The sequence below is a fragment of the Pipra filicauda genome, unplaced genomic scaffold (genome assembly GCF_003945595.2).
Source record: "Pipra filicauda isolate LSUMZ 115617 unplaced genomic scaffold, ASM394559v2 scaffold661_size620017_pilon, whole genome shotgun sequence".
NCBI lineage: Eukaryota > Metazoa > Chordata > Aves > Passeriformes > Pipridae > Pipra > Pipra filicauda.
Genome location: NW_024104822.1, coordinates 300,965 through 324,282, shown reverse-complemented (window position 1 = coordinate 324,282; position 23,318 = coordinate 300,965). Strand labels below are relative to the sequence as shown.

General features: G+C 46.4%; 1 protein-coding gene across 4 annotated transcripts in view; it reads right to left on the bottom strand.

Annotated features, from left to right (window-relative positions):
- ALPK2 (alpha kinase 2) overlaps positions 1 to 23,318 on the bottom strand; it is a 98,938-nt gene that overhangs the window by 14,501 nt on the left and 61,119 nt on the right. For 2 of the 4 annotated variants that reach the window (XM_039388530.1, XM_027742801.2), the window contains 10 exons: positions 17,003 to 18,690; positions 10,609 to 13,453; positions 8,431 to 8,578; positions 7,569 to 7,696; positions 7,443 to 7,478; positions 6,385 to 6,659; positions 6,190 to 6,278; positions 5,732 to 5,949; positions 4,848 to 4,896; positions 2,144 to 2,898 (listed from right to left, as the gene is read on the bottom strand). In XM_039388530.1, the coding sequence (XP_039244464.1) occupies positions 2,664 to 2,898; positions 4,848 to 4,896; positions 5,732 to 5,949; positions 6,190 to 6,278; positions 6,385 to 6,659; positions 7,443 to 7,478; positions 7,569 to 7,696; positions 8,431 to 8,578; positions 10,609 to 13,453; positions 17,003 to 18,499 (5,520 nt within the window). In that variant the 5' untranslated portion in view covers positions 18,500 to 18,690 and the 3' untranslated portion in view covers positions 2,144 to 2,663. Of the gene's footprint in view, positions 1 to 2,143; positions 2,899 to 2,983; positions 3,067 to 4,847; positions 4,897 to 5,731; positions 5,950 to 6,189; positions 6,279 to 6,384; positions 6,660 to 7,442; positions 7,479 to 7,568; positions 7,697 to 8,430; positions 8,579 to 10,608; positions 13,454 to 17,002; positions 18,691 to 23,318 lie in introns of those variants that run through there. The other 2 variants (XM_039388532.1, XM_039388531.1) reach the window with 2 other exon arrangements.

Sequence of the window (23,318 nt, the reverse complement as noted above, 5' to 3'; positions counted from 1 at the left end):
GCCCTAATGAGTTTGCACTGACCTTTCAACACTGCTTGAACTATATCATGATTAAGAAGAAGATCCAGAAAAGACATAAAGTTGGATGGAAAGGTGAGGATTGGAGAGGAAACCCCTGTTACACCATGCAGAGTACACTGCTGGTTCAGGTGTATTGGTACAGGTGGGCAGCAGCTCGACAGGGTGCATCAGTGTCTCCCTTCTGCTGGCACTGCCATGGCTGATGCTGTAGGACAGAGTGAACTGACTGTCCTGCAGAAACTCCTGGATTTGGGAGCCCTGTGCAGCCTGTACAAAATGAGATCAATAGGAAGCCTAAGCCCAGGGGAGGAGTTCTCAGAAGACGAGCCTTTTGAGTGCTTTCACTTCCTTAACACTGTGTTGCTAAAACAGAACCAGACCCAGAAGACTATTGGAGAGTCTGGGTTTATCACATATGGGGAACAAATTCTCCCCAGGAGGTAAAATGAGAATGCATTACTGAGTTAAAAGTAAATGAGAGGGACAGTTGAAAAGACATCCCAACCTCACCACTTGGCACAACAAGACAACTCCATCTCCTCGCAAGGGGCTTCCAACCCGTCCACACATGATGAATCAGACAGTTCAAATTTCAGTAGCTACCAAAACCAAAGGCGACTACCATTGACTCCAGCCCTGCCTCGTATGTGGGCTACTCAAAAATGCTGCTAAAAACAAGTATATGAAAATCAAATATAATCTCTAGCAGTGTGATTCCTCGGCTCTGACATAGCCATAAAAATTTGGTGCTGATTCTGAGCTGTCTCCATCAAGAGAAAGACACAGGTCCTTGCAGGACTGACTCATCCCTTCCTTCAGAAATTTGTGTCTAGGACAGCAGAGATTACTTTCTCCAGGTGTCTGTCCCTCTCCCTTGCCTGTGAGTGCACTCTTAAAGCACCTTTGACATTGCTATGGTTGGCTGAGCCAAAATATTCCCCTCAAAGCAATTTGGAACCCCGGGTCCCAATTCCTTGTCAGAATCCTGATGTGTCACGTATAAATGTCCATAAACACGGTCTTGTCTCTGTTTTGCAGATCTTTGAAAGCCCCCTTGCTGAAGCCTGCAGAGTGCCTCCACCCGCCCTGCCACGGGCTCAGGACGTGCTCCCAGAGCTGTGGAGTGTGACAATGGTGTTTGTGTCCAGTCTATCAAACGCCATTATCACACTAAATAGCTATTGGTAGACAAGGCATCAGGGCAGGAAGGTCTGGGACCTCTGGCACTGCACCTGCCCACTGTGCTGAGGAATAAACAGCCTGGGTGCATGTACAGCTTGGGATTTTCTTTTTCCTGTTGCACTGACCAGGACAATAGAAAACTGAAGCCAAATAGCTGATGAAGTGAAACTCTGTCTCTTACTTTGGTACCAAATCACAACATAGGTTTGGAATATTGACTGAGGTGCTTGTGACAGCCTTCAAACACTTTCCAAAATTCTGATTAAAATCTATTGCCTCTAACTTGAAACATCATTTATCCAGGTTCCACATGCTTTCAGCTTTGCTCCCTTCCATGTCACAATGATTTGAGCACCACACCCAAGCCTACTGCCTTATGTTCTAAACCTTAATATTCACAGCACCAAATGCCTCTCCAGTGTGTATTTGTGGAACAGGAACATGGCTCAGTGCTGAGCTTTCAGCTGTGCAAAAAGGCAAAGGCGTCAGGTCCTTGGTGAGAAGGTGGAAGGGGAGGGCTGGGCTGACCCACAGCACAAGGCCAGGCCCTGTCCCTCGTCTGCAGGGAGCAGATAAACAAATTGCAAAGACTGATGTAGTGGGCCAGATCCAAAAATTCTGGCCCAGCCTGGGCACCTGTAAGCCACTAATCATCACCACCACCCAGTGACATTGCTCTGCCAGCGCTGCAAAACAAGCAGGGTTATTTCAGAGGGAGCTGCTTGGCCACATGCAGACTCCAAACCTGTTCTACAACAGGAGAGGTGCAAGCACGACAGTACTGTCACATCGGGGTGTAGACTCAAGGAAGCTTGCACGGAAAGCAAGGAATTCAGTGGAGAATCACAGAAGTTGCCCACCTTCAAGCTGCTGATGTGGCTCTGTGAGGACCATAAAAGTGCTAATTTGGGGGGGCAGGAGGGGAATTAGAAGACAATCATGAATGGCTTTGTTTTTTAATACAAGACATGTAAGTGGGAGAAAAAAATGACAAGAGTAGAATCATAGTAGGATTATAATATGCAAAAATCTGGGAAAGAAAACAATTTTTCTATAGCAGCCTGAGCAATAATACTGTGCAAAACTTGTACTAAGTGGCATCTTAAATATATTGATGTTTCCCTAGCAGTTGAACCCACAGGGCCACGGGTACAGACACAGAGAAGGGAAGATGTTCTTCAGTGAGCTGTGCTGCACTCAGAATGTGGAGATACCAATCCACAGGATGGCTGTAAAATAACCCAGAGATGGCTTAGTTTGTCTTCAAAATCTTGCCCCAGTGTTAAATCTCAGGAACCAAGAGCACAGAATCAGCTCCTTCCTTTGCTGCTGACATCAGCATCAGGATGACTCCAAAACAACGTCAAAAGGCAAAAGACCAAAGTTACCCCCTGAGGTCACTGGTGCCCGTCACCGCTCCATGTCCTCGAGAGCAGTCTCACAAGGTGGGACACTGTGACTCAGTGCTCTGAAGAAATGAAGTCTCTGTGTTCTCTGGCCTTCTTGGGCACCAGTTTCTTTACAGTCGATGAGTTGGGCAGGTTTTTGCTTTTCGTGGATGTTGCTTTCCTCTGTTTTTGATGAGTGGTTCGGAGGGATTTCAGCCCCAGCATCTCACAGTACTCATTGCACTGGTGCAGGGCTCTGAACTGCTCAATGAAGGAAAACGAGCAGTTGCCTTTAAACCCTTTGTATCTGTAGCAACAAAGAAAAAAACAGCCAAATGGGATTTCAAGATTCATTTTCAGCACAGGGAGGCAGAGCATGGTTTCTGACTCACAAGCAACTTGAAAACCTTAAGCAAGTCTCCTCCACCCAAGCTGGCTCGAGAAGCACCGATTGTCACAAAAACTCAAACTGAGCCTGTGAGAGGTGAAGGGAACTGGGTTACAAGCAGTGACAGAAGAGGGAAAAGCATTACAGAGGCAAAGCTCTGTGGGCTGGGTCCTGGCTACTGTTCCTCATTACATTTAGTTGGGAATATAATTGTCTGCTGGCTATTTTTGTCTCAGTAACACACACATGAAATCCATGCTACATCATTCTCTGGGCAGAGTTGTGCTGACCCCCATGAAGAGATAAGGTTGTTGCACGAGGTGTTATCAGAACCAGACGCTATTTACATACTTTTCTTATGAAGTAAATAAAAGCCTGTCTAAACAGCTTTGCTATTTGTGTTTGGGACTTGTCAATTCCTGCGTGTCTTTGAAGGAACATCTGCACAAAGAGCAGAAACAATAACACTTGCTCAGACACTTTAAATGCATAATTGAATGGTTTGCTAACTAACTTTAGCTTTAGAATTCAACAAATGCCAAAAATATTTGCAGTACAAGTGAGAGCATGAGTATCTTGCAAACAAGAGACGGAACATTTATATTAAAATCACATGATTATTTTGATTTACTAGCTTTGCTCCTAAATCAAGCCACCCTCATTTCCCTTCTCTAAAATAATTGGTTTGCATTTGATCTGTGGCTACAGCAGTGCCCCAGGTAACGCTCCTTGTCCGTGTGGGACCTGTGAGGCACAGGTGAGCCTGGTTCTGCTCTGCAGTGTGCAGACAGCCCCAGGGCTCACAGCAGGCCATGGCAGAACTAAGCTACAGATGTGAGACCACAGGTTTGCATGAGTTCTCCAGCTCTGTGCTCTTTGTTAGGCACTGCTCCCCCCAGCCCCATGTGCTCCCAGACACAGTGTTTGTTCTGCACAGCTCCAGTGACCCTCGCTCTGCTCAGTGTGGCAGGGCCTGGGAGCTCCATTCAAACCAGGCAGTGCTGTTACACCTGTGGGGTGTGACTGGAGAGGATCCATTCCTGGAGAGCCTCCATGGCTTCTGAACTGCACAGCCTGCCCCAGAGGGCTCATGCTCAGAACACCAAACATGGACCACTCCCAGCCTGACCACCACAAGGGTTCTTTGCACAGCACTTCTCATCACCCACAGCTGACTCAGAAACAAAAGCCCCAGAGAAGCCCATCTCCCAGACTCAAACCAGATTTTCCTTAAATCTGAAGGGGGAATGTTGTATTTGTTCCCAGGCTCTGGGGGACAAACGCCTCTGTTGCCATGTGCAGCAAAGCTAAACTTGTCAGTGACCCAGAAGCAGGCAGAGTTTCAGATCCACACCTGGCAACCAGCACTGATGGTTGGGTCACTGTGCTCCCGATTCCCGCCTTGGTGTGCACCATTCCTGGATAAATCCCTGAGCACTCGTGTACAGTTCTAATCTGGCTCACCGCGTGCACTTAGAGCCAGGCACTCTGCTGGGTTAGTCTTGTTTCTGTTCGCCAAAGAAGCCACCGAATGGCTGATTTTAAGGCTCGGCTGCCTGGCTCTGGTGCACCCCAGCGGCCACATTAAAAACGCTTCCCAGGCGTTCCGGTTCCTAGCTCGGCTTCGCCCTCTGCTGACATGAGCATTGGCTACACGACTCTGCTTTGGGCAGAGTAATAAAGGTGTTTCCATTACAGGTGGGTCTCCATAAATAGGAACAAAAAGAAGTTAAAGACCAGATGAGGATTGTTTTCTTCTACGTTTAAAACAAGACTAAATTTCCAGTGCACCCTCTGCACCCCCTTTAACTGTGAAGAGACAGGTGTGTAAAGCACAGCCCCATGCTGAGAACTCCCCTTTCACTCACCCTTTGGCCAGGGTTGCTATGCCAACGTCCGTTAACTTCATCCCCACACCTACAGGGCAGAAGGAAACACACAGCTCAGGTTACACTGGAATTTCTGGGAATAGCTTCAGATCCATTATTTATGGATTCACCTTTTCCATTTTAATTATTTGTCACATTTTTTCCAAAGCATTTTAAGTGCCCCAATTAAAAACAGGATGCTTATGCTCTGTGTCACCAGCAGTTTCTAGAAGTCAGGCTCATACACTATTTTATGGCTGTCAGGGTGATAAACAGAGCACAGCTTGTTTCCTGTGCTCAGATTTTGTTCTTTCTTCTCCCTTTAAATTACTTCAGGGATCTTGTTTAGACGCCTTGCTGCTAATTTTCCTGCCTTCTCTTGTAAAAGAATATGGGATATTTTCTAAGATTCCAAGTTTTTCTGGTTAAGAAGGGCCTGTCTTCCCCAGTCCCAAGTGCTTCTGTGCACACTGTGCAGGTGGAAGCACACCCACAGGAGCTGAGGGAGGATTTAGCAAACACAAGCAGGGCGTTTCTTCACTGTTCCTCTTTTTCAGGGAACATGTTTTTTCAAACCTGGTCAAGACCTGAGTGTGGAGCATTCCACTGCTCAGGGATTGTTGGTGAGCAAATACAAGAAAAAGGGAAGGACTGGGTTGTCATTAACACCTGAAGGCTTTCACTCACAAGCCATTTCCTTAACCTCTGGGTAGTGAGCCAAAAATCCAGACTTGACTCATATTGAGTGTCCTGATTCACTAAGGGCACACATGGAAGAACAACTCTCCCCCTTAAGAGTGTAAGATTTGTTCTTCTCTTCAAAACTGTCTTCTTACAAGAACGTAAGGCAGGTAAAAATTGCTCCTCCTCAGGAGTGCACTCACCTTGCAGGTCAGTGACAAGCAAGTTCCCACTGGTCTTCTCATACACCCAGTGCTGGAAGGTGCAACACTTCTGGCCAGCCTCAGAGTCCCTTCTCAGGAAGTTCACTTCCTTGCCATCCTTGACAGAGTATTTCACAAACTCCCCAACGAGCTCCTCCTCCACTGTGGCATAGGGGATGTTATTAGCAGGGCGATGAATAAGAAAAATCGGAATGATCCTGAAATCAAGGGATAGAAACTAGTAAAATTCAGAGAATTCTTTCAGTGGGGGAATAAGGAACAGACAAAAGCGTGCAGCAATCTCAGAGAGTGAATGAACAGTCTAAAACAAGCCAAGAGAGCTGTAACACTGTTCCCAGGTTTCCTCTTTAGTAAATACTCCTAGCAGTCAGTGGGCTGCCATGGCACAGGACACTATATATAAGCATATACGTATATAAAAAGCTACATATACTCACTCTGGTACCTCCCCAAAGCCTGCCAACGTTTCAGCTTCAGCTGCATATAACTTGGCATACTCTCTTGCAGCATTTTGGACACAGCACTCCTGTGTTACAAACAGAAACACCAATGGAGTATTGTCAGAACACTTCAGAGCTCATCGGTTTGAAGATGCTCCAGCACAGTTCTCCCCGAGGCCAGGGGCAGCTCACCTGCAGGGCCAGGTTGTAGCTCTTCTGCACGAGCTCCTCCCTGCTGCCGGTGCCGTGGGTGAGGGCGCTGTGCACCTTGAGCACGCAGGGGTGGCCGGGCGCGAACACGGGCGCCAGCCCCTGCCTGACGCGGCTGCGGAACGCCCGCCGGTGCATCCCCTCCCCGAAGTGCAGCTCCTCCGTGGCGATCACCCCGCGCAGGTTCCCGCCGAAGTAGCTGTCGCTGATGGAATCTTCCCGGAACAGCAGCTGCATGAATTCGATTTCTTCCACGCCTGAAACACAACGGGAATTTGTTCTGCGGGCACGGGGAAGGGGGGACGTGGGACAGCGAATGCATCTCTCCAGAGAGCATTAAAAAATGTTTGTTACAGCTGAAATCGGGGAAGACTATGGATTTCACCCCTTGAAATGATCACTGGAATCCAAATGGAAAAATATTCATAAGGGGGAAAAAAGTGGTTAAGCACTTAGAGAAAGTAAAAAATTCTAATGGCACTTCAAGTGTCTCTAACCATAACATTTCAGGAAACATCAGTGAAGAAGATAAATGGGAGAACTACAAAGGAGTCCTTCCAGCTGGCCCTTGCAGTCACCTCTGGTTTAGGCTTGTACACTACTGCCTCTCTTTGAAGCACTGAGGAAACAGTGCACGGAGAAGACCAGAATTAGGATGCTCCTTAACTCCACCTCAAATTCTCTCTTGATCAAAAGTTATACAGTCCTGTTACCTGAAAAGTCCTGTCTTTATTTGCACAAGGAAATAAGTGTTTAATTTTATTCTTTGAGAAACAGAAAGCAAACTCAGGAGCTGGAGCCCACGATCACTGCAGGGTGCTCAGGAATGACAAAGCCATTGGCAAGGCACTATCTTTAGCTGCAGCACATCACACATGCTGAGTGTCACTGAACATGAGCTAACATATGGGGAAAGCATTCCAAAGCTTCATGGCTGGCTCTCTCCTGGAGTACAGTTACACAGCAGGGGACCTGCAGGGACCTAGAGCTCCCAGTGCTCTGTGTGTGTGTCTGTGTGATGCCATGCACCTCACACTTACCTTCATAACTCTGAAAGCTGGAGAGATGCTCCAACACTACAAGGAAACAAAGAAATTGATTTTGTAGTAAAAACTATGAATGGAAGCTGACATTATTAGTAATCCAAATGAAAAACTGAGGTTTACCTGCAGCAGTCAGATGAAACTCAGCAGTCACCTTTCCATACATGTTACTCAGGCAGCAATAATACATTCCCTGGTCTTGGTTACTGGCCTTAGCTATTTCCAGAGAGACAGGAGAGTCATCCTGAGCACTGCAACAGAGTATTTCATGTCATCACACTTACTTGTTATCTCTGGAAAAACTGGTAAATTTGATCTCTCTGCACTGTTTGTTTATTTAAACACAGCCAAATTATTTAGCAGATAATGATATGTATTAACACTACAAGGGATATTGCAGTATGACAATCAAAATCACAATAGTTAAAACAGAATCAGAATGACATGGGAAGTTTAACCAATACAGGCAACTTTTTCTCTCCGCTTAAAAGAACCTCTGAGGAGACACCTTTCTACAAAAGGAAATACATATTACCTTTTTTTGGTTTTGGGTAATATTAATTTTGTATTTTTTGAAACATTATAAACAGATTTTAAGAGCTATGTGATCAGAATGTCATTACTGCTATGGAGGAAAATAACTAGTTTCATTAAAACGGGATTTTAAAAGCTGGATCCTGATAATGGCTGTAAGAAGCTTTTATTTCCATTCTCCTCTAGATTAAATGACTTTCAAACTTAATTTGATATTTTAAAGTACTTGAAATTTGGATGAGACTGGATGGGAACAGGCTGAGAGGTGATGGAATGCAAAGTATGACCAATATCAGTGCACTGGAAGAAGATCTGCTTCTTAATTACCCTGTTTAAACTTGGGGTTTGCACCTACTGCACTAATCCTCTCAACAGGTACAAGAGTGAATCCCTGGCACATCTTCCCAAAAGCTGTTCAGGAACTCCCAGTCCTTCAGAGACATTCACTCACCTTCTCTGCAGCCGAGCCAGTATCTTGGAATCTTTAGTCCATGTAATGGTGGAGTCACCATGAATGTCACCAAACTGACAGCACAGCTTCACAGTTCCAGAGCATTCAGGGAACAGCTCTGCTTGGATCTTCTTCAGCAGCCTGGGAGCTGGGAACAGAAGAGCCACAATTAAGGATTAGAAGATAATGACATTGTTTTGGCATTTTAACATTTCATGTTAAGAATATGAACACCGACAACCCTGGTAAATAATTGGGACTGCTTGTGCCTGAATACTTGTAACTAGTAGATTTTTTTAGCTGACCACAGCCTTTGAGAGAAAAGACTTTAAGTCCCAGGAGGTGAGGAGTCTCCAAGGTGTTCATGGAACATACCTAATACCCTGCCAGGCTGGGACTCTGCCAGATGCAAGGATGGCCCCATTTCCTGTAAAACACAGCCCTGTGGAGAGCCCACAGTGGCTGAATATTTGCATCTGGCAGTGTCAGTGGTCTTTGCTCCCCTCTTCACTTTCAGAGGATCAGTTCCCTACCTTTGCAGCCACAGGGCATGGCTCTTTAGCTAAACACTGACCATCCAACAGCATTAATCCAAGAATCCCTCAGAGCACTCTGCCCAGTCCGGAAGGGTCCTGCCAGCCTGGATCTCTGCTGGGACCTTTCACTGCTCACACACTGCTCCAGCGTCTTTGCACGTGGGCACGGCGTGAGCAGGAGGAGGGAGGGGACTTGGGAAGAAAGGGAATCGACATCATAGGGAAAGGTTTTGGGATCATGACACATCCCTGTGCTCAAGTGACACGTCCCTGCTCGATGTAAGAGATGCAAAATGCAAGACGTTCTGTTTCCTCCTGCGTGAGTTCTGAGCTGCTGAGCTCTGAGTGAGCTGCCATGGCACATGGCCCTCGGGGATCCCGGCCCTGCAGTAATACTGAAGGAATGCTGGAGCCAGCTCAAAGGCTCAGGCACCTGGAATTCAACGCTATGGTTTTCTCCCATTCCCAATTCCAGCCCCAATCCAGCCTAGGAGTTCCCCCACTCCAGATCCTTGGCACAGTCCAGTCCAGGTTTCCCCCCTCTTCTCAATTCTGGCCACGATCCAGTCTGGGTTTCCCCGGATTCCGGCCCCAAACCAGTCTTATCTGATGCAGCCTGAAAGTTTAAAACATTGTTCAAGCATAGCCTCAGGTAAGGGAAACAGGTCAGGCATTGCTCAGTCACCATTGTTTTGAAGGAACCTGTCTCTCCTCCCACACATTTGGTTTTTAAAATGTGATTAGAAAAGCAGAAGTCTCCCCAGACTGCACTGTAATTCCAATGTCTGAAAAGCTTCACACCTGTGTAACTTACCTTTAGTCACTGTTCAGTCTTGCTCTGATCTATTAAATCATTTTATGATGTGAACAAGAAATATGCAAGAAGGTAAAAATAAGATCTTGGTCCTTGCAAAGTATCCAGAGAAACAACAAATGCCTCATCTGCCCAGCTGTCACGCTGCTGCTACTCCTGTCTGCATGGTGTTTTACCTGTCAGCAACCTCCCAGGCACTGACAGCAACCTGCACCTCCTTTCAATGACATGTTTCCTATGTCACTTTAATATTGTTTATTTCCTTGGTGTCATTTCTGAGCAGTGGTAACAGGAATGCAGAACCAGCCAGCAATCAGCAGGTGAGGACTGCAAAGAATTATGTTTATCAGGGGCACCCTACTGCTAACAATAATACTTTGATAGTAATAAATCTTGTGGTAACCAGGAGGGGGCAGTTGCAGTTCTGCTCCTGCACTGGGAGCCACAGTGTAGGAGCATAACTGGGAACACAGCCCCGAGGGAACAGAACAAGCACGTGTGTAATTATATGGTACCATCACGCTGTACATCCCTGAAAAGTTACTCCAAGAGACCAATGAGGCAGTGACTATTTCAAACAGGTTACAAAGTTCATAAACTGAATATATTTGCCAACTGGAAAAAGGATGTTCAGGAGGGTTCAGCCCTGTGGCATGGGCACAGCACCCGTTGCTAAGTGCCCAAACCTGGGAACAGAACTCCAGGAGGGCAGGACACCTTCAGCTGACTCAGACTTCAGGAGGCTTGCGGTGCATTTCAAGAATCTGAATTTCACATGGTAGCCAGAACGGTAGGAAAGGACAGAAAAGAAAATCAGTTTTCTCTTACCTTTGCTATCCTTTTTCAAAATGAGTTTCCTTTGCTCTTTTCGATCTTCTTTACGAGTCACGCCTGCCTCGCTCTTCCCAGACTTTTTAACAGAGCTGGGATCCTTGCTGACACTTCCCTTCTCCTCCAGTCGGGGCTTTTTGGACAGAGTTGCTGATGGTAATTTCTTCTTAGCTCCAGCTCCACCCTTTGCTGTGTCCTGTTTACATTTGATGGGCTCAGGCTCTGCAGCAGCTGGTGGTGTCTGGCAGGATTTGGACCCTTCCTGATTTCGTTGCCTTTCTGCGTTGACTGGGAATGGATCACACGTGGCCAACGCCAAGGAGAATGGCTGAGTTCTGCTGCAGGGGGTTTGCTCTCGAAAACACTGGTTGCTCCCTGAACCTACCGGTGGCAAATTAACTAAACCACTTACTACACTCTCTGCTGTCCTGACTTCTTCCTCTTTATCGTGTTCAGTGGACTTAATTGAATAATCAGCCTCAGTTACCTTGCTGGAGGGGATCAAGTCAGGGCAGGACTGCTCTGTGCTAGTATTCATAATCTGTCTCTGAGCCTGGGAGCTAATTAAAGTGTGCAAAGGAGCCTTTGTTTCAGCTCCATCTGAGTTACATTCAACAGCTCTTGGACTCTCGTGTGCATTTTCACACAAGGTTGTTTCCCCCTCGGTCTCTCCAGGTACCCTCTGGAACAGATCCTGTGATGCTTTGCAGCAAGTTTCCAGCATACTCAAGTTTCTGTTTCCTTTGACTCCAGTGGGTGTGGATCCAGTTTTTACCTGACTTCCAGTGCCAGGACACGCCACTGCAGCTGAGCTGGGAAGAAGGCCCTCTGAGTGGCTGGCAGGTGTGAGGAACAGCAGTGTTTCTCTCCCAGTCAGTGGCTGGGAATCTGACTGATCCCCCATACCTTGATCCTTTTCTGCTGTGCTGTGGTGCTCACCTGGAGCCTTCCTGGGCAGCAGGGGACTGGCTGACGTTACACTTTGGGAGGCACAGGTGGGATATTCTGAAGAATCTATTTTTAACTCTTCATCAGGCTCGAAGGTGCTGTCAACAAAAAATACGTGTTGTTCTGCTGTATAATGAGGGGACACTGCAGTCTGACTCCCTGACACCTGACTAACTCCTGAGTCACAGGAAGTCTCAGCCCTGTGTTCATCAGCTGTGTAAATCTCTCTCTGTTCTCCTCCTGGTTCACCTGGTTCACAGCTGGGCACTTCTAGATAAAAATCGCTTAAAAGCGGATCCTTGGAAGAGGGAGTGAATGCCCCTTCTTGTTTTGCTATTTCTGTCAGTTGGTCTGTATTTTGGGGTAGATTCTTATGTGTTATGGTTTCAGGAGTCTTAATTAAAGGAGGCAATTGCATTACAGAACGGTATTTCTGTGCATTAGAAACAACCTGAAAATCCTGACAGCCATTAATTTTTGAAAGATGGCAACTATCAGAATTAGAGTCATTTTGTGCATTCAAGTCTGAGTGATTTCCTTCTTCTTGTAAATTCACTTCATAACTTTTATGTATGGTGTTAACAGAAGAGTGTTCTGCATGTGTAAGCTGACAGGTATTTTCACTGGGGAAAATGTCTTTTTCTTCAGGGAAATAAGCCAGTCCTCCTCTTGCTGGATAACAGTCCCTAAAATGACAGCCTTCTCCAGGTACAGACTCATTTATCCAGGGTATGTTGTGTTCAGCATGAAGTAACTGTCCAGCTGTCCCATACAATGTATCTGACACATCAGCTGGGTTTGCTTCGGGATGTGCTAAATCACCACTCTGAGCACTTTGTAACCTTTGGGGAGAATGTGCTTCCCATGTTTGGGAAGCATTATTAACAGCAAGCTTTCCTTCCCAAGCCACAGTGGATCCACTCCTGTCCGTTCCCGTTGGCCTTGGCTTCCAGCACTCCCCTGGGCTTAAGAGGATGCTGTTTGCTGAGGTACAAATGGACGGTGTCTCCATCTCATTTCCAGCACCAGAATCTACACACGCACCCTCTGTTCCCACCACTTGTGCCAGACAAATGTTTCCTAGGGATGCACCCTTACATGCTCCAGCTCTCTGAAGGAGGGTATCAGAAACACTGCAGTCAGCCTTCCCAGTGCTGAGGTGACTGGCTGGTTCTGTGACGGGTTCCTGCTCTTCCATCAGATCCATTGGCAAAGGATCACCGGAACAGGTCTCCTGCACAAAGTTCACTTCTCTAACTTTGACATCTGTCAGCCTCATTTCTAAGCTTGTGATCCCCCTGTCTGCAAATGGGATTTGACAGTCTGAGTCATCTTCATGAAGAAGTTTCCACAGCTTGTCATGCACTGCAGATATATCAGCATCTCCTTTGCACCCAGGTTCTCCAGATTCCAGGACTGACTTGGGATTAGCTTCGAACGCAAGCTCATCACCTGATAGGCTGCAGGGAATATCTGGGTCACTGCTACCATGTATGTCAAACCCAGACCTTTGCTCTCCCTCTCTTGGCTCATCACACAGCTTTGCAGAAGAGAGAACAGCACACAAGCGTTCCTGTTTATCAGGAATAGAGTCCGTACCCCATAAAGGAAAAGCTGAAATGTCATTCTTTGATCTGTTGCCATCACTAATAATTTCTTGTCCAGAGAAGACTTCTTGGTGACGACCTTCCCTCTTATCCCAAGGAGCACAGTGTAGAGAAGAAGTCTGTAAATCTGCATTCTTTGCTTGCAGTGTGTTTTCAGTAGAGAGCATTTCTGCAGCTGGCTGGCTGGTTCCCACACTCTCACAGGCCCTGAAGATGCCTTCTGTTTTGGGCTCCATACAGAGGTTCTCCCAATTCTGGGTAACACTTTTAAGATTAGCACCTTGATTCTACAGAGAAGAAAAACAGAGAAATGTAATTAAAAATTAAATATTAAAAATGCAGCTTGACATGGGCCTGAACTAGTCCTGGTTTGAAATGTACTTTTTTTAGGTTGTTTTTGTTTTTGTTTTTTTTTTAAATATTTTTCAACAGTCAAGTTTCTGACTTGTACTATCAATCTAATGGATTGAAATCAATCTGGGTATGAGTCTGAAAGGAAGCACGTGTTGTTCCTTAGAGAAAGATTTGTAGTGAAGCATCTCCCATGGGCTACAGTGTGCTCAGACTTTTTAGGCTCCATAAGTTCATGGCAAAAGGATTACCGGCTGTAGCAAATATTGCTTTCCTTTGCTGCAAAAGCCACCCACTTCAGCTGCAACTCCTTTCATCCTTTCTGTTTCTCCATTCAGCTTGGGTAGAATGTGGAGCTGACCACATGCTGTGGACAATGGGGAAGGAAGAGATATAGAAAATTGTTGTCAATGACTTTTACTGCTGTTCCCACCACAAGCTCCACGCAGTTGTCACCACACTGTCTTCAAAACTCCTCAGCCAGTGCATACTCACCCAGAAATCCTGAGCCCAGGAGCCTCAGCTCCACGCCCCAGTGCCCTCTGACCCCCAGTGCCCTGCTCTCCTGCTCAGCTCTGCTCTCAGAAGGTGTCAGTCTCTAGGTCTTGCAGTTTAGACACACACCTTCTCCCGAGTCAAGGGGCATGTGAGCCTAGATGTGCCTCTACAGTCAGTTCCAGTTCTCTTCTCAGTTCTGAGCATCTGGACTGAGCCTAGTGCTCCTTCTGCCACTTCCACTTCCCTCTCAAACCTCTGGAAAGCAGCCTTTATTTTCTCTTCCTTACAGGCACAGCAGCCTCAATCACAGCTTTTACTAGAACCTGGGGAATTCCTGCTAAACGTGTTAGAGACGTGGTCGATCCGTCCCTGCCTGCTGTTGGTGTGGCACTGGACACAGAGAGCCCTCATACCCATGGGAAAGGGGGCAGGTCATTTCAAGAACCCTATTGTCTGTCTAACCTGTGGGACTGTCCATGTTGGCATCTGGGTATCCCTGAACACTGCCAGGGACAGGAGGCTGAACACTGCCAGGGACAGGGGAGTGAACACTGAACACTGACAGAGACAGGGGAGTGAACACTGAACAGGGAACTGAACACTGACAGGGACAGGGAACTGAACACTGCCAGGGACAGGGACAGGAGGCTGAACACTGAACACTGACAGGGACAGGGAACTGAACACTGACAGGGACAGGGACAGGAGGCTGAACACTGAACACTGCCAGGGACAGGGGCTGAACACTGCCAGGGACAGGGGAGTGAACACTGACAGGGACAGGGGCTGAACACTGCCAGGGACAGGGGAGTGAACACTGCCAGGGGCTGAACACTGACAGGGACAGGGTGCTGGCTGACTGCTAACAGAGCCCAGCTCCTCAATGACACTGCAAAGCCTCCTGGCTCTCTGTACACTGTGTAACATCATACAGCTGGCACAGTTGGCTTTTAGGACCTACTATTAATGAAGCTGCTTTGAAGCACCAGGTAAATAAAGAATTTCACCCTGGCTAGACCATGAGGTCATGAAAGGAGTGAGGAGCCTCCCACCTTGACCATCCAATGGAAGATGTCCCCCAGCACAGCAGTTGCTGCACGAGACACAGTGCAAGGGTTCCAGTTCGAGGCAATCTGGCACTAAGGGGAAGTGTAAATCCTGGGGTCATTAGTGCTGCAGTCCCGTGGCTGCTCTGTACCCTCAGCAGACCCGAGGTCAGCAGACGATTCCCACACAGAGAGGGAAAATACAACGCCCTTCCAAAGTGGTCGGCTGTGGGGTTTGCTCTGAGCCCCTCACCTTGCTCCTGGCAGAGCTCTCTCACACAACAGGCTCCAGCAAACACCCCAGGGCACTTTACCTCAACCTGGGTGCAGCAACAGCAGCTGATGATTTCTTGCCTTTCTTAGGTTATGCAGGCAGAACCCCGAGGAGTTTCTGGCTCACTCTATGGGAGCTGTGAGAAGCTGCCCACATTTTCCTTGTGTTACAAAGAACAGTTTCCAGGTGGGATGCTTTTGTTTGGATCATTTTCAAGACCACATAATTTTGAACCTACACCTAAATTTCACTGTCATTAATGAAAGTTTAAAACCAGGGGTTTGATTTGTGCCCAGCTCTAGCCCTTTTCTGGACACCAATCCTTCTTTTTTATCTAATGCAAAGTTTTGGCCATGGAATGCGGACAGAAGGAATCCACACTGCCTGCAGGTACCAAGAGTAACTGGCCAATTTGAAATTTGGCCATGGTACTCACTGGAACATAACAGCTGCTCTTGGCCAGGAGGCTCCTGGGATTTAAATTATTGTACTGCACTTGTGGAAAAAATAAAACAATGCCTCTGGCAGATCACGGCCGTACCCTGCCAGGAAGCTCTCGGGAGGTTAATTCCGAGGGAGGGTATTCCCCATCAGAATGTGCTCCTAAAATGGGACTGAAATTGTATGTCCTATAAAACCAGAGAAACCTACAGCCATCTTTCAGGAAGAATTCAGTGATTTTTTGACTGCTTAAGACACCCCAGTGGTGAGATTAAAGTCACTGTACTGTGACTCTACATCCAGAACTGGGAAATGTTTTTGCCCCAATAATCTGACGAAGAAAAGCAACTAGAAAAGGCTTGTGTTGTCATGAATATTTTTTTCTGTGCAATTAACTACCACCTTCGAATCAGAAAAGTTGGTGATAATAAGATTATTTGTGATTTAATATTCACGCATAGGTATTTATGTATCTTCAATCTTTGTGAAATAAAAATGATGATCCCACTTTCCCACTTAGGAAAACTGGTGGAGCATCATACCTGCACATACAGTCTGTCCAACTGTACTGACTTCCCCAGCTGTTTCCTACCAACACCATCAAATATGCAAGCACATGGAGAGTACCACTTTGGGGCTTTTATCTTTTAACTGGGTTGCACATTTCAACTGGAATACCTGCTTCTTTCACTGCTTGGTTCTTAAAAAGCAAAGAGCCCCATTCACCTCTGTAACATGAACTCTCTGCATTGAATTCCCTTCATTGTTATAAATCCAGAGCAAACCTCTGTTGATTTGGTTTAGGTTTCCAGCACCATAAATGGAGGACGATTTTGTTCGTTGAGTATAAACTGAGAAGAAAGTAAATCAAAACATTCTCTGCTCACAATAGGTATTCGAGAAACCTTTTGGGTTGAAACATTACTTTGCTAAGACCTGTTCAGTAGCCTCCATATCAGATTTCCCTATCCAGCTGTCCAGAGGCCCATTAGTGCCTCTCACCATTATCAGGCTCGCTCTATAATTAGAACAGCTTAGGCTTTACTTGGGCCTTTTTCAAACCCAGATTTCCCTCCCAGCCGTAGCTGTCATTCAGAAGTACATGAATAGTACCTTTCAAAGTAATTTCAATTTTACATTATTTTGTGACAAGCAGGAATAAATGGCATTTAAATCAGCAGAGCAGCTCTTTGCATTAAATGATAAATGATAAACACATTACTTACCCCGAGTGAGATGTTCTCATCTGGCATCTGATTTTGCTCAGACAGGCCCCGAGTCCTTCTCCTTTCCCAGTGACAGTCTTTATCTGCCTCTTCTGTCTGACACAGACCAGCCTGCCCTTGCAGGCTTTCTGTCTCCCTGGGAATCTGTGGTGAAAGCACACCTTCCTGCCTGGGAGACGGAGCGCTGGATTCCCTGCCCTCTGCTGCAGCCTGGAAAGACTGTCCTATAGTACTTACATATCTGCAAAGCTCTATAGGGTTTAACAACTTGAAAAGGTTTCTTCTCAGACTTTCTGTTAAGGTGCAGACAGTGTGCTGGGCGTTCTCCTCGGGCACGCCCCTGCCCCCCTGCTGCAGCAGCAGGGAGCTTTCCCCCAGCGCGACCCGCTCCGGGCCGGGCTCCGTCATTGTCCCTGGAGCCCGATGTGTCCCAGCAGCTCCTGGGCCACTGGCAGAGGGGTCTGCCCCGGCAGCTGCAGGATCCGTGTGCTTTGCTTTCTCAGCTGAGGAACCTGCAGCCAGGTGACCACTTCCATTAGCCTCTTCTTCACTGCTGGGGGGGTCATTTCCAGGGGCTGCAGATGCAACAGGCACTTCACTCTTGTCTTGGTCTTTCAGACTGGTACTTTTGTCTCGGTGGTGTCCAACAGTGAGAGTCATCTCTGTCTGCAGAGTTGACTGGCTGTACATAGAGGGGTCTCTCCTTACATTTACTCCTTTGAATTTTGAGTGATGCCCACAGAAGCCAATGGGGGTATCCATAGGCGTAGTGTTATCTGACACTTGGAACACACAAGGCATTTCACTGAGGAAGTAAGCACACCCATCACAATCCTTACCCAGTTTTAGATCATCTTCATCATCGCTTTCTAATAAAAATTGTAATTTCTTTTTCCAGATTTCATCTTCACGCGCTGTCAGCACATCTGAACATTCAAAGTACTCCAGGTCATCATCAGAAAAGTCATCACTTATACTTGGAGCTTTCTCTGTATAAATCTCCAGAACAGTGGCAGGATTTGCAGAATCATCTTTGTCAAAATAAGTGGGATTTCCTATGGAAGTATCTGCCTGCTCACTGAGCAGGGAATTCATGGTTAGAGGACTGTCCAACCCAGTCTTTTTACACACCTGGACATCTGCCAGAGACTGACCAGATCCAGGGTGTTCCGTGTCAAGGCAACAGTTGTCTGTGGGACAAGTGGTTACATCTGTAGGGTGGGAAGGCAGCCGTGTGCTGCAGTATTCCTCTGCTCTTCCAGCAGTGACAGCCACCAGACCGTTCCAGTGAAGCAGGTCATCACCATTCTCTGACAAATGCCTTAGGCAGGAAATATTTCCCTGGGATTTAATCAGATTTTTTACATCCATGTTGTCTTCTGTGTTAGGCATGTGTCTGTGGGATTTCTCAAATGGGGACAAGACTTCTGCTTTGCAGAGCTCCTCGAGCAGTAAACGGATGATTTTAGGAGAGTCAGAACCTCGTGACATCAGCATGGCTCACCCTCACAGGGTGAACTGCTGTGTTTTGTAAAATGTTTCCCATCTTGCTCATTTTACCCTGAGGTATCCCATGTGCTCATTCAGGACAACAACAAATTCTGGGGAAGTTTTATTCTTTGTATCCGGTTGCAGTTCAACAAACGTCATTCTAGCTGTCAATAAAGTGCAGATCTCGCTCTGTGCACCTGCAAATAAAAGAAACCTGAAGTTTAAAATTACTTCTGAAATGGGTACAGCTTTTTTCTAGAAGGTGGTCGATTGACACATACTTGCAAGCATTTTCAGAAAAAGAAACCATTATTTAAAAGCCAAGGCCAGACATTAAAGCAGTAACCCTAACCCAGCTGTCTGTGCAATGACAACTAAAGGCAACACGTTGCAACTGCCCGCAGTGACCTGTGGCACTGGCACAACAGTAGGCTGTTCCTTCAACTGGCATCATAGGGACATCAATTCCAAACCCTGCTTGTAGAAATACATGGAACAATCAGTCTGGTTAGATTTTATAGGGCTATTTCTCTTTTAAGTAATTTTATTGCACTTGGGTTTGATGTTTGTCATTTTGGTTTGTCATGAGGTTGGTTGGCTTCAGCTTCTGCTCCTGTCAAGTCTGACTCTCCAAGAGCTGTGGCAGTCACCTGGGTGGCGAAAAGCAGGAGGCAAAGGTGGTTAAGGGGAAGGACACGAGAAGGGACAGTGTTGGGCTGTGTGACAAACACTTTGACTGCATGTGCACCAAGGAGCACAGACAAACAGCACCTGGCAACCAGACCAGCCTTTCAGAGCTCTGATCACGTTTTGCTTTCCATTTCAACTCTAAGGAATATAAATAATTAACAGAACAAAAATGGAGCAGCAGGGAGTAATCTTTTCCTCATCCGTTTTATTACAGTGCCATGGAATTACCCTCCAGCATTCAGCCATCTCCTCTTAAATATGCATTTGCCTAATGTTCCCTGTTGCACTCTTTTAACTCTGCTCTCATCTTTGCTTTGCAGAAGACCAGATGTCTCTTTCCTCTTTTTCGGAGGGTGTAAGTTATTTTAAAAGCATGCTAATTTCCCCTGCTGAAAAGAGCTATGGTAACATGTTATTACTACAGATTGACTCGTGAAGGGCCTTTACTAAAGCCATTGTACTGCACAGTTATCACTGTCTCAGTTCAGCTGCACTTTGACATTGAGGGGAAAAGAGCTGGCACATTTCTCCAGATGACAACTGGATTGGATTGTCATACACTGTCAGATCCAACCACAGAAATGAAAGCAGAATAACGTTCCATGAGGAAAACTGCAGTAAGTGATGGTTTTCCATCCAAGACAAAGAGATTTTTTTTTTTTTTAAATCTGGGGAGAAGATAGAAGTTATTAGATTTTTAAAAATTCTATTACTGAATTCAGATAGAAACTGAAAAGAGAACTGCTAGTATGACAGCCTCTCAGCTCCTCAGGGAAACAAATAAGGGTGTTGCAGCTGCTTGTCTCAAGTCTTGCTCTGGACACCAGTAATGTTATTTGCTGAACTGGGGCCTGGCTCATGACAGGAGACAGTGAAGCACAGCTTTGGAGGAGGAATTAAAACATCAGGGGTTAGCAGGTCGTGGAAGGAAAGATGCCTATTTTGGATCTCTAATGGTCTGTAAATATATTTTCCATCTCTTATTGATCAGAACCACAGCACTTGTTGGGGAATTTTTATGGTACCCCTTAAGGCAAATCAAACATACATGTGTGCTCACCAGGCTCTGCTGCAGCCTTAGCTCAATGCCCTGGAACTGAGGATAAGGGAGAACATGCTTTTCCATTTAAAATTCATGCTTCATCATAACTCCACACTGGTTGTGAAAAACCTATTCGCTACTCATATGAAAATATCATCTGAAATTCCAACTCTAAATATAAAATTTGACTGCTCAAACTTATTTTCATTAAAATGCATTTTTCCCAATTTGAAACCCATTTTTATGTTATTAAAAAGGTTCAATATTTTATCATTTATTCCAATTGAGAACAAAATATTTTTGAAGAATCACACTTTAACATGGAAGGAACAACACTTAAACAAGGGGTTTTTTTAGTAATAGCCATTTTGCATGTAGTTTCGGGCACAAAGTCACTTCTACTGATTTCAGAAAAAGCTGCAGGCTTAATCCCAATGTCACCAAAGAGAAAAAAAATTACTGACAAAACTATACAAATTTGATTAAATGTAAGAGATGGCTATTAATTTTCCTTTCTCGCATCACATTTTTCCCTAATTTATTTAGTTATAACCAAAACACAAATCTTCCTTCGTAGGCAATTTTATATTCATGGAAATTATTCCTACAGAAAGCTTGTGCATTGTACCAGTCCAGTAGTGAATTTGTGTCTTTCTGTGAGGTTCACGTCCTCCAGAGTGGGTGGAAAGAATCCCCTTTATGGCCTCTCAGTAGTTTCTTCTGTTCTTTGCTGTCTATTCATCATGCAATCTCAGTTCTCTGTGCAGCCCTACTCAGCCCACACCCTTATTCAATAGGATTCCTTCCTATCTCTCAGCTGCACTTGCTCCTCCCTGCCCTTCCTAGGATCTGTCTGTCTGTCCACCCCCAGGAACTCGTTCCCCTTATCACCACCTCCAGCTCCAGGACCCTCCTGCGCATTCCCGCGGCACAATGGGCACCTGATCTGTGCCCACCCCTGGATGGAAACACGCCATGACCCCCAAAGGCCCCCTCGGACCCGCCTCACACCCACGGCAGCACGAAGGAGTGGGAAGGGAGAGCCTGGGTGAGCCCACCCAGGGATATCTCAGTGGAACACCACGGGCAGTGACACTGATAATTCCACAGTGTTTCACATTCGGAAACATCCTTTCATCAGCCGACACTCTGGTGTCTTTACACCGAGCTGACACGGGGCCAGGGGTACCTGAACACAACACAAAGGGAGAGCCCCATAAACACCCTGTGCCTCAGAGCACACGGACCATGTCTGCAGGAACTGCTCTGCCCCAGCCACACCAAGTCTGGCAGATCCCTTGGCCTTAACCGGTCAAGGACTAACTTTCACCAAACTCTGGCACTCAGAAGCCCAGTCTTTCTTCTCTGTACACACGTGCCCATGAGGATGGGGATGTGAGTGTAATGCAGTCTGCTCCCCTGTTCCTGCAGCATTTCTCCAGCAGACAGATCCTGGTTAGAAAGTCACTGGAGTATTTGGAGCGTGTGCTTTGTTTTTTATTCTGAGCTTCTTGGTCTGAGACAATTAACTCCCCAACTGCCAGCACAGTTTCCTACTATCACCTCCACTCCACAGGCCAAACTTTGGGATCTGGATTTGTTCTTTTGCAAAACAATTCTTATCCCCTAGACTATCCTACTAAATGTTAGGTTTAGCAACAGCTGCTTCTCCACGTGCCTGGCATATTATATACATTTCCATACCTCCCTTTAGAGAAATGTTACATTGGCAGGTAGCTAAACCACAAAGAAAGCTGGTGGGTACAATTAGACTTCACATAAGATAAACATGAAAAATCTCCAAACCAAACCACTAATAACCACGGAACCTTTCTTTAAGATGAACAGAAATGGTCATACATTCTGCAGATCCAACCAGAAAGCTCGCTGGTACAGACAGCAGGATTTCAGAAATATTGATTAAAGGGGCAGAAAGCAGCAAAAGCAGAACAGAAACCACAAAAAAAAAAAAAAGCAGAAAGGAATCTCCACTAGCCACAGGATCCCAAGAAAAGTCTCACACAGTAGTGTCTAAAAGGTGGGACGAGGTGGAGCTTCCCAGTGCCCGGGTGTGTACCCGCGGCCCAGCTCCCGCTGGCAGGAGTGCCGCGGGACACTGCCCCTCCCTCAGCCCGAGCCTGGCACAGGCAGGGAACACGCGGGGTGTGACAGAGCCTGGGCTGAGGGACGCGGGGGTGACTCGGTCTGCACACAGACGGGAGGCTGGCACGGACGGGCTCGCAGCGCTCCAGGGGCAGGGCTTTGCACCGTCTCTGTCAGCAAACAGACTGCACTGTTCAACACTCGGCACGAGGAGCCAGAGACCACAGGAGAAAGTCAGAGCACATGTCTGTGAGAACTGTGAGAATTAAATCACCCGGCGTGGCAAACACAGCTTAAATGGAATATTACTGCTAACAAAGCCGGTGCTTTTGGCACCCCAGCTCCTGGGTTGCTCATGTTTTATGACTCGGACTCTTGGTTTGCTGAGAAATGAAGATGCCATAGTCCTAATCACTCTAAAAACCTTACAGATCCTTCCCAAAAATCACTCCAACGACCTCACAGCTCCTTTACAGAAATCACTCCAATAACCTCATGGATCCTTCGCAGAAATCAGTGCAGTGACCTCACAGATCCTTCCCAAAATGACCAACTACAGCACCGTGTGTATGACACACACCCTGCCACCTGGGAAATCTCAGTGTCGTGCTCCAATGCCGTTATAGTCCAAGGTTAATGCTAATTCCCTTGCCACTCTCCCTGGAAATATTGCTCAAATATGCCTTAACTCTCCTGCAGAGCGTTTGCACATGGTTTGTACAGCTGCAGCACTCCTCTAAGAAACCAACAGCTGTAATTCCATCCAATCCATGTTCCCACCCTGCCAACCATTTTATATTTGGGAATATACGCATTTTTTTTAGTTCCTCATACAGGGCACCTCTCAAAAGAGATTTTTTTACGTTTAACATTCTTCTTCTTCCAAAGCAGAACAAAACATAGACTTTTCCAGTTATGCAATAAACACAGACATTACACACCCACTTGCATTTCTTAAGTGAGGTATTATATTCCCTGCATGGAAACACA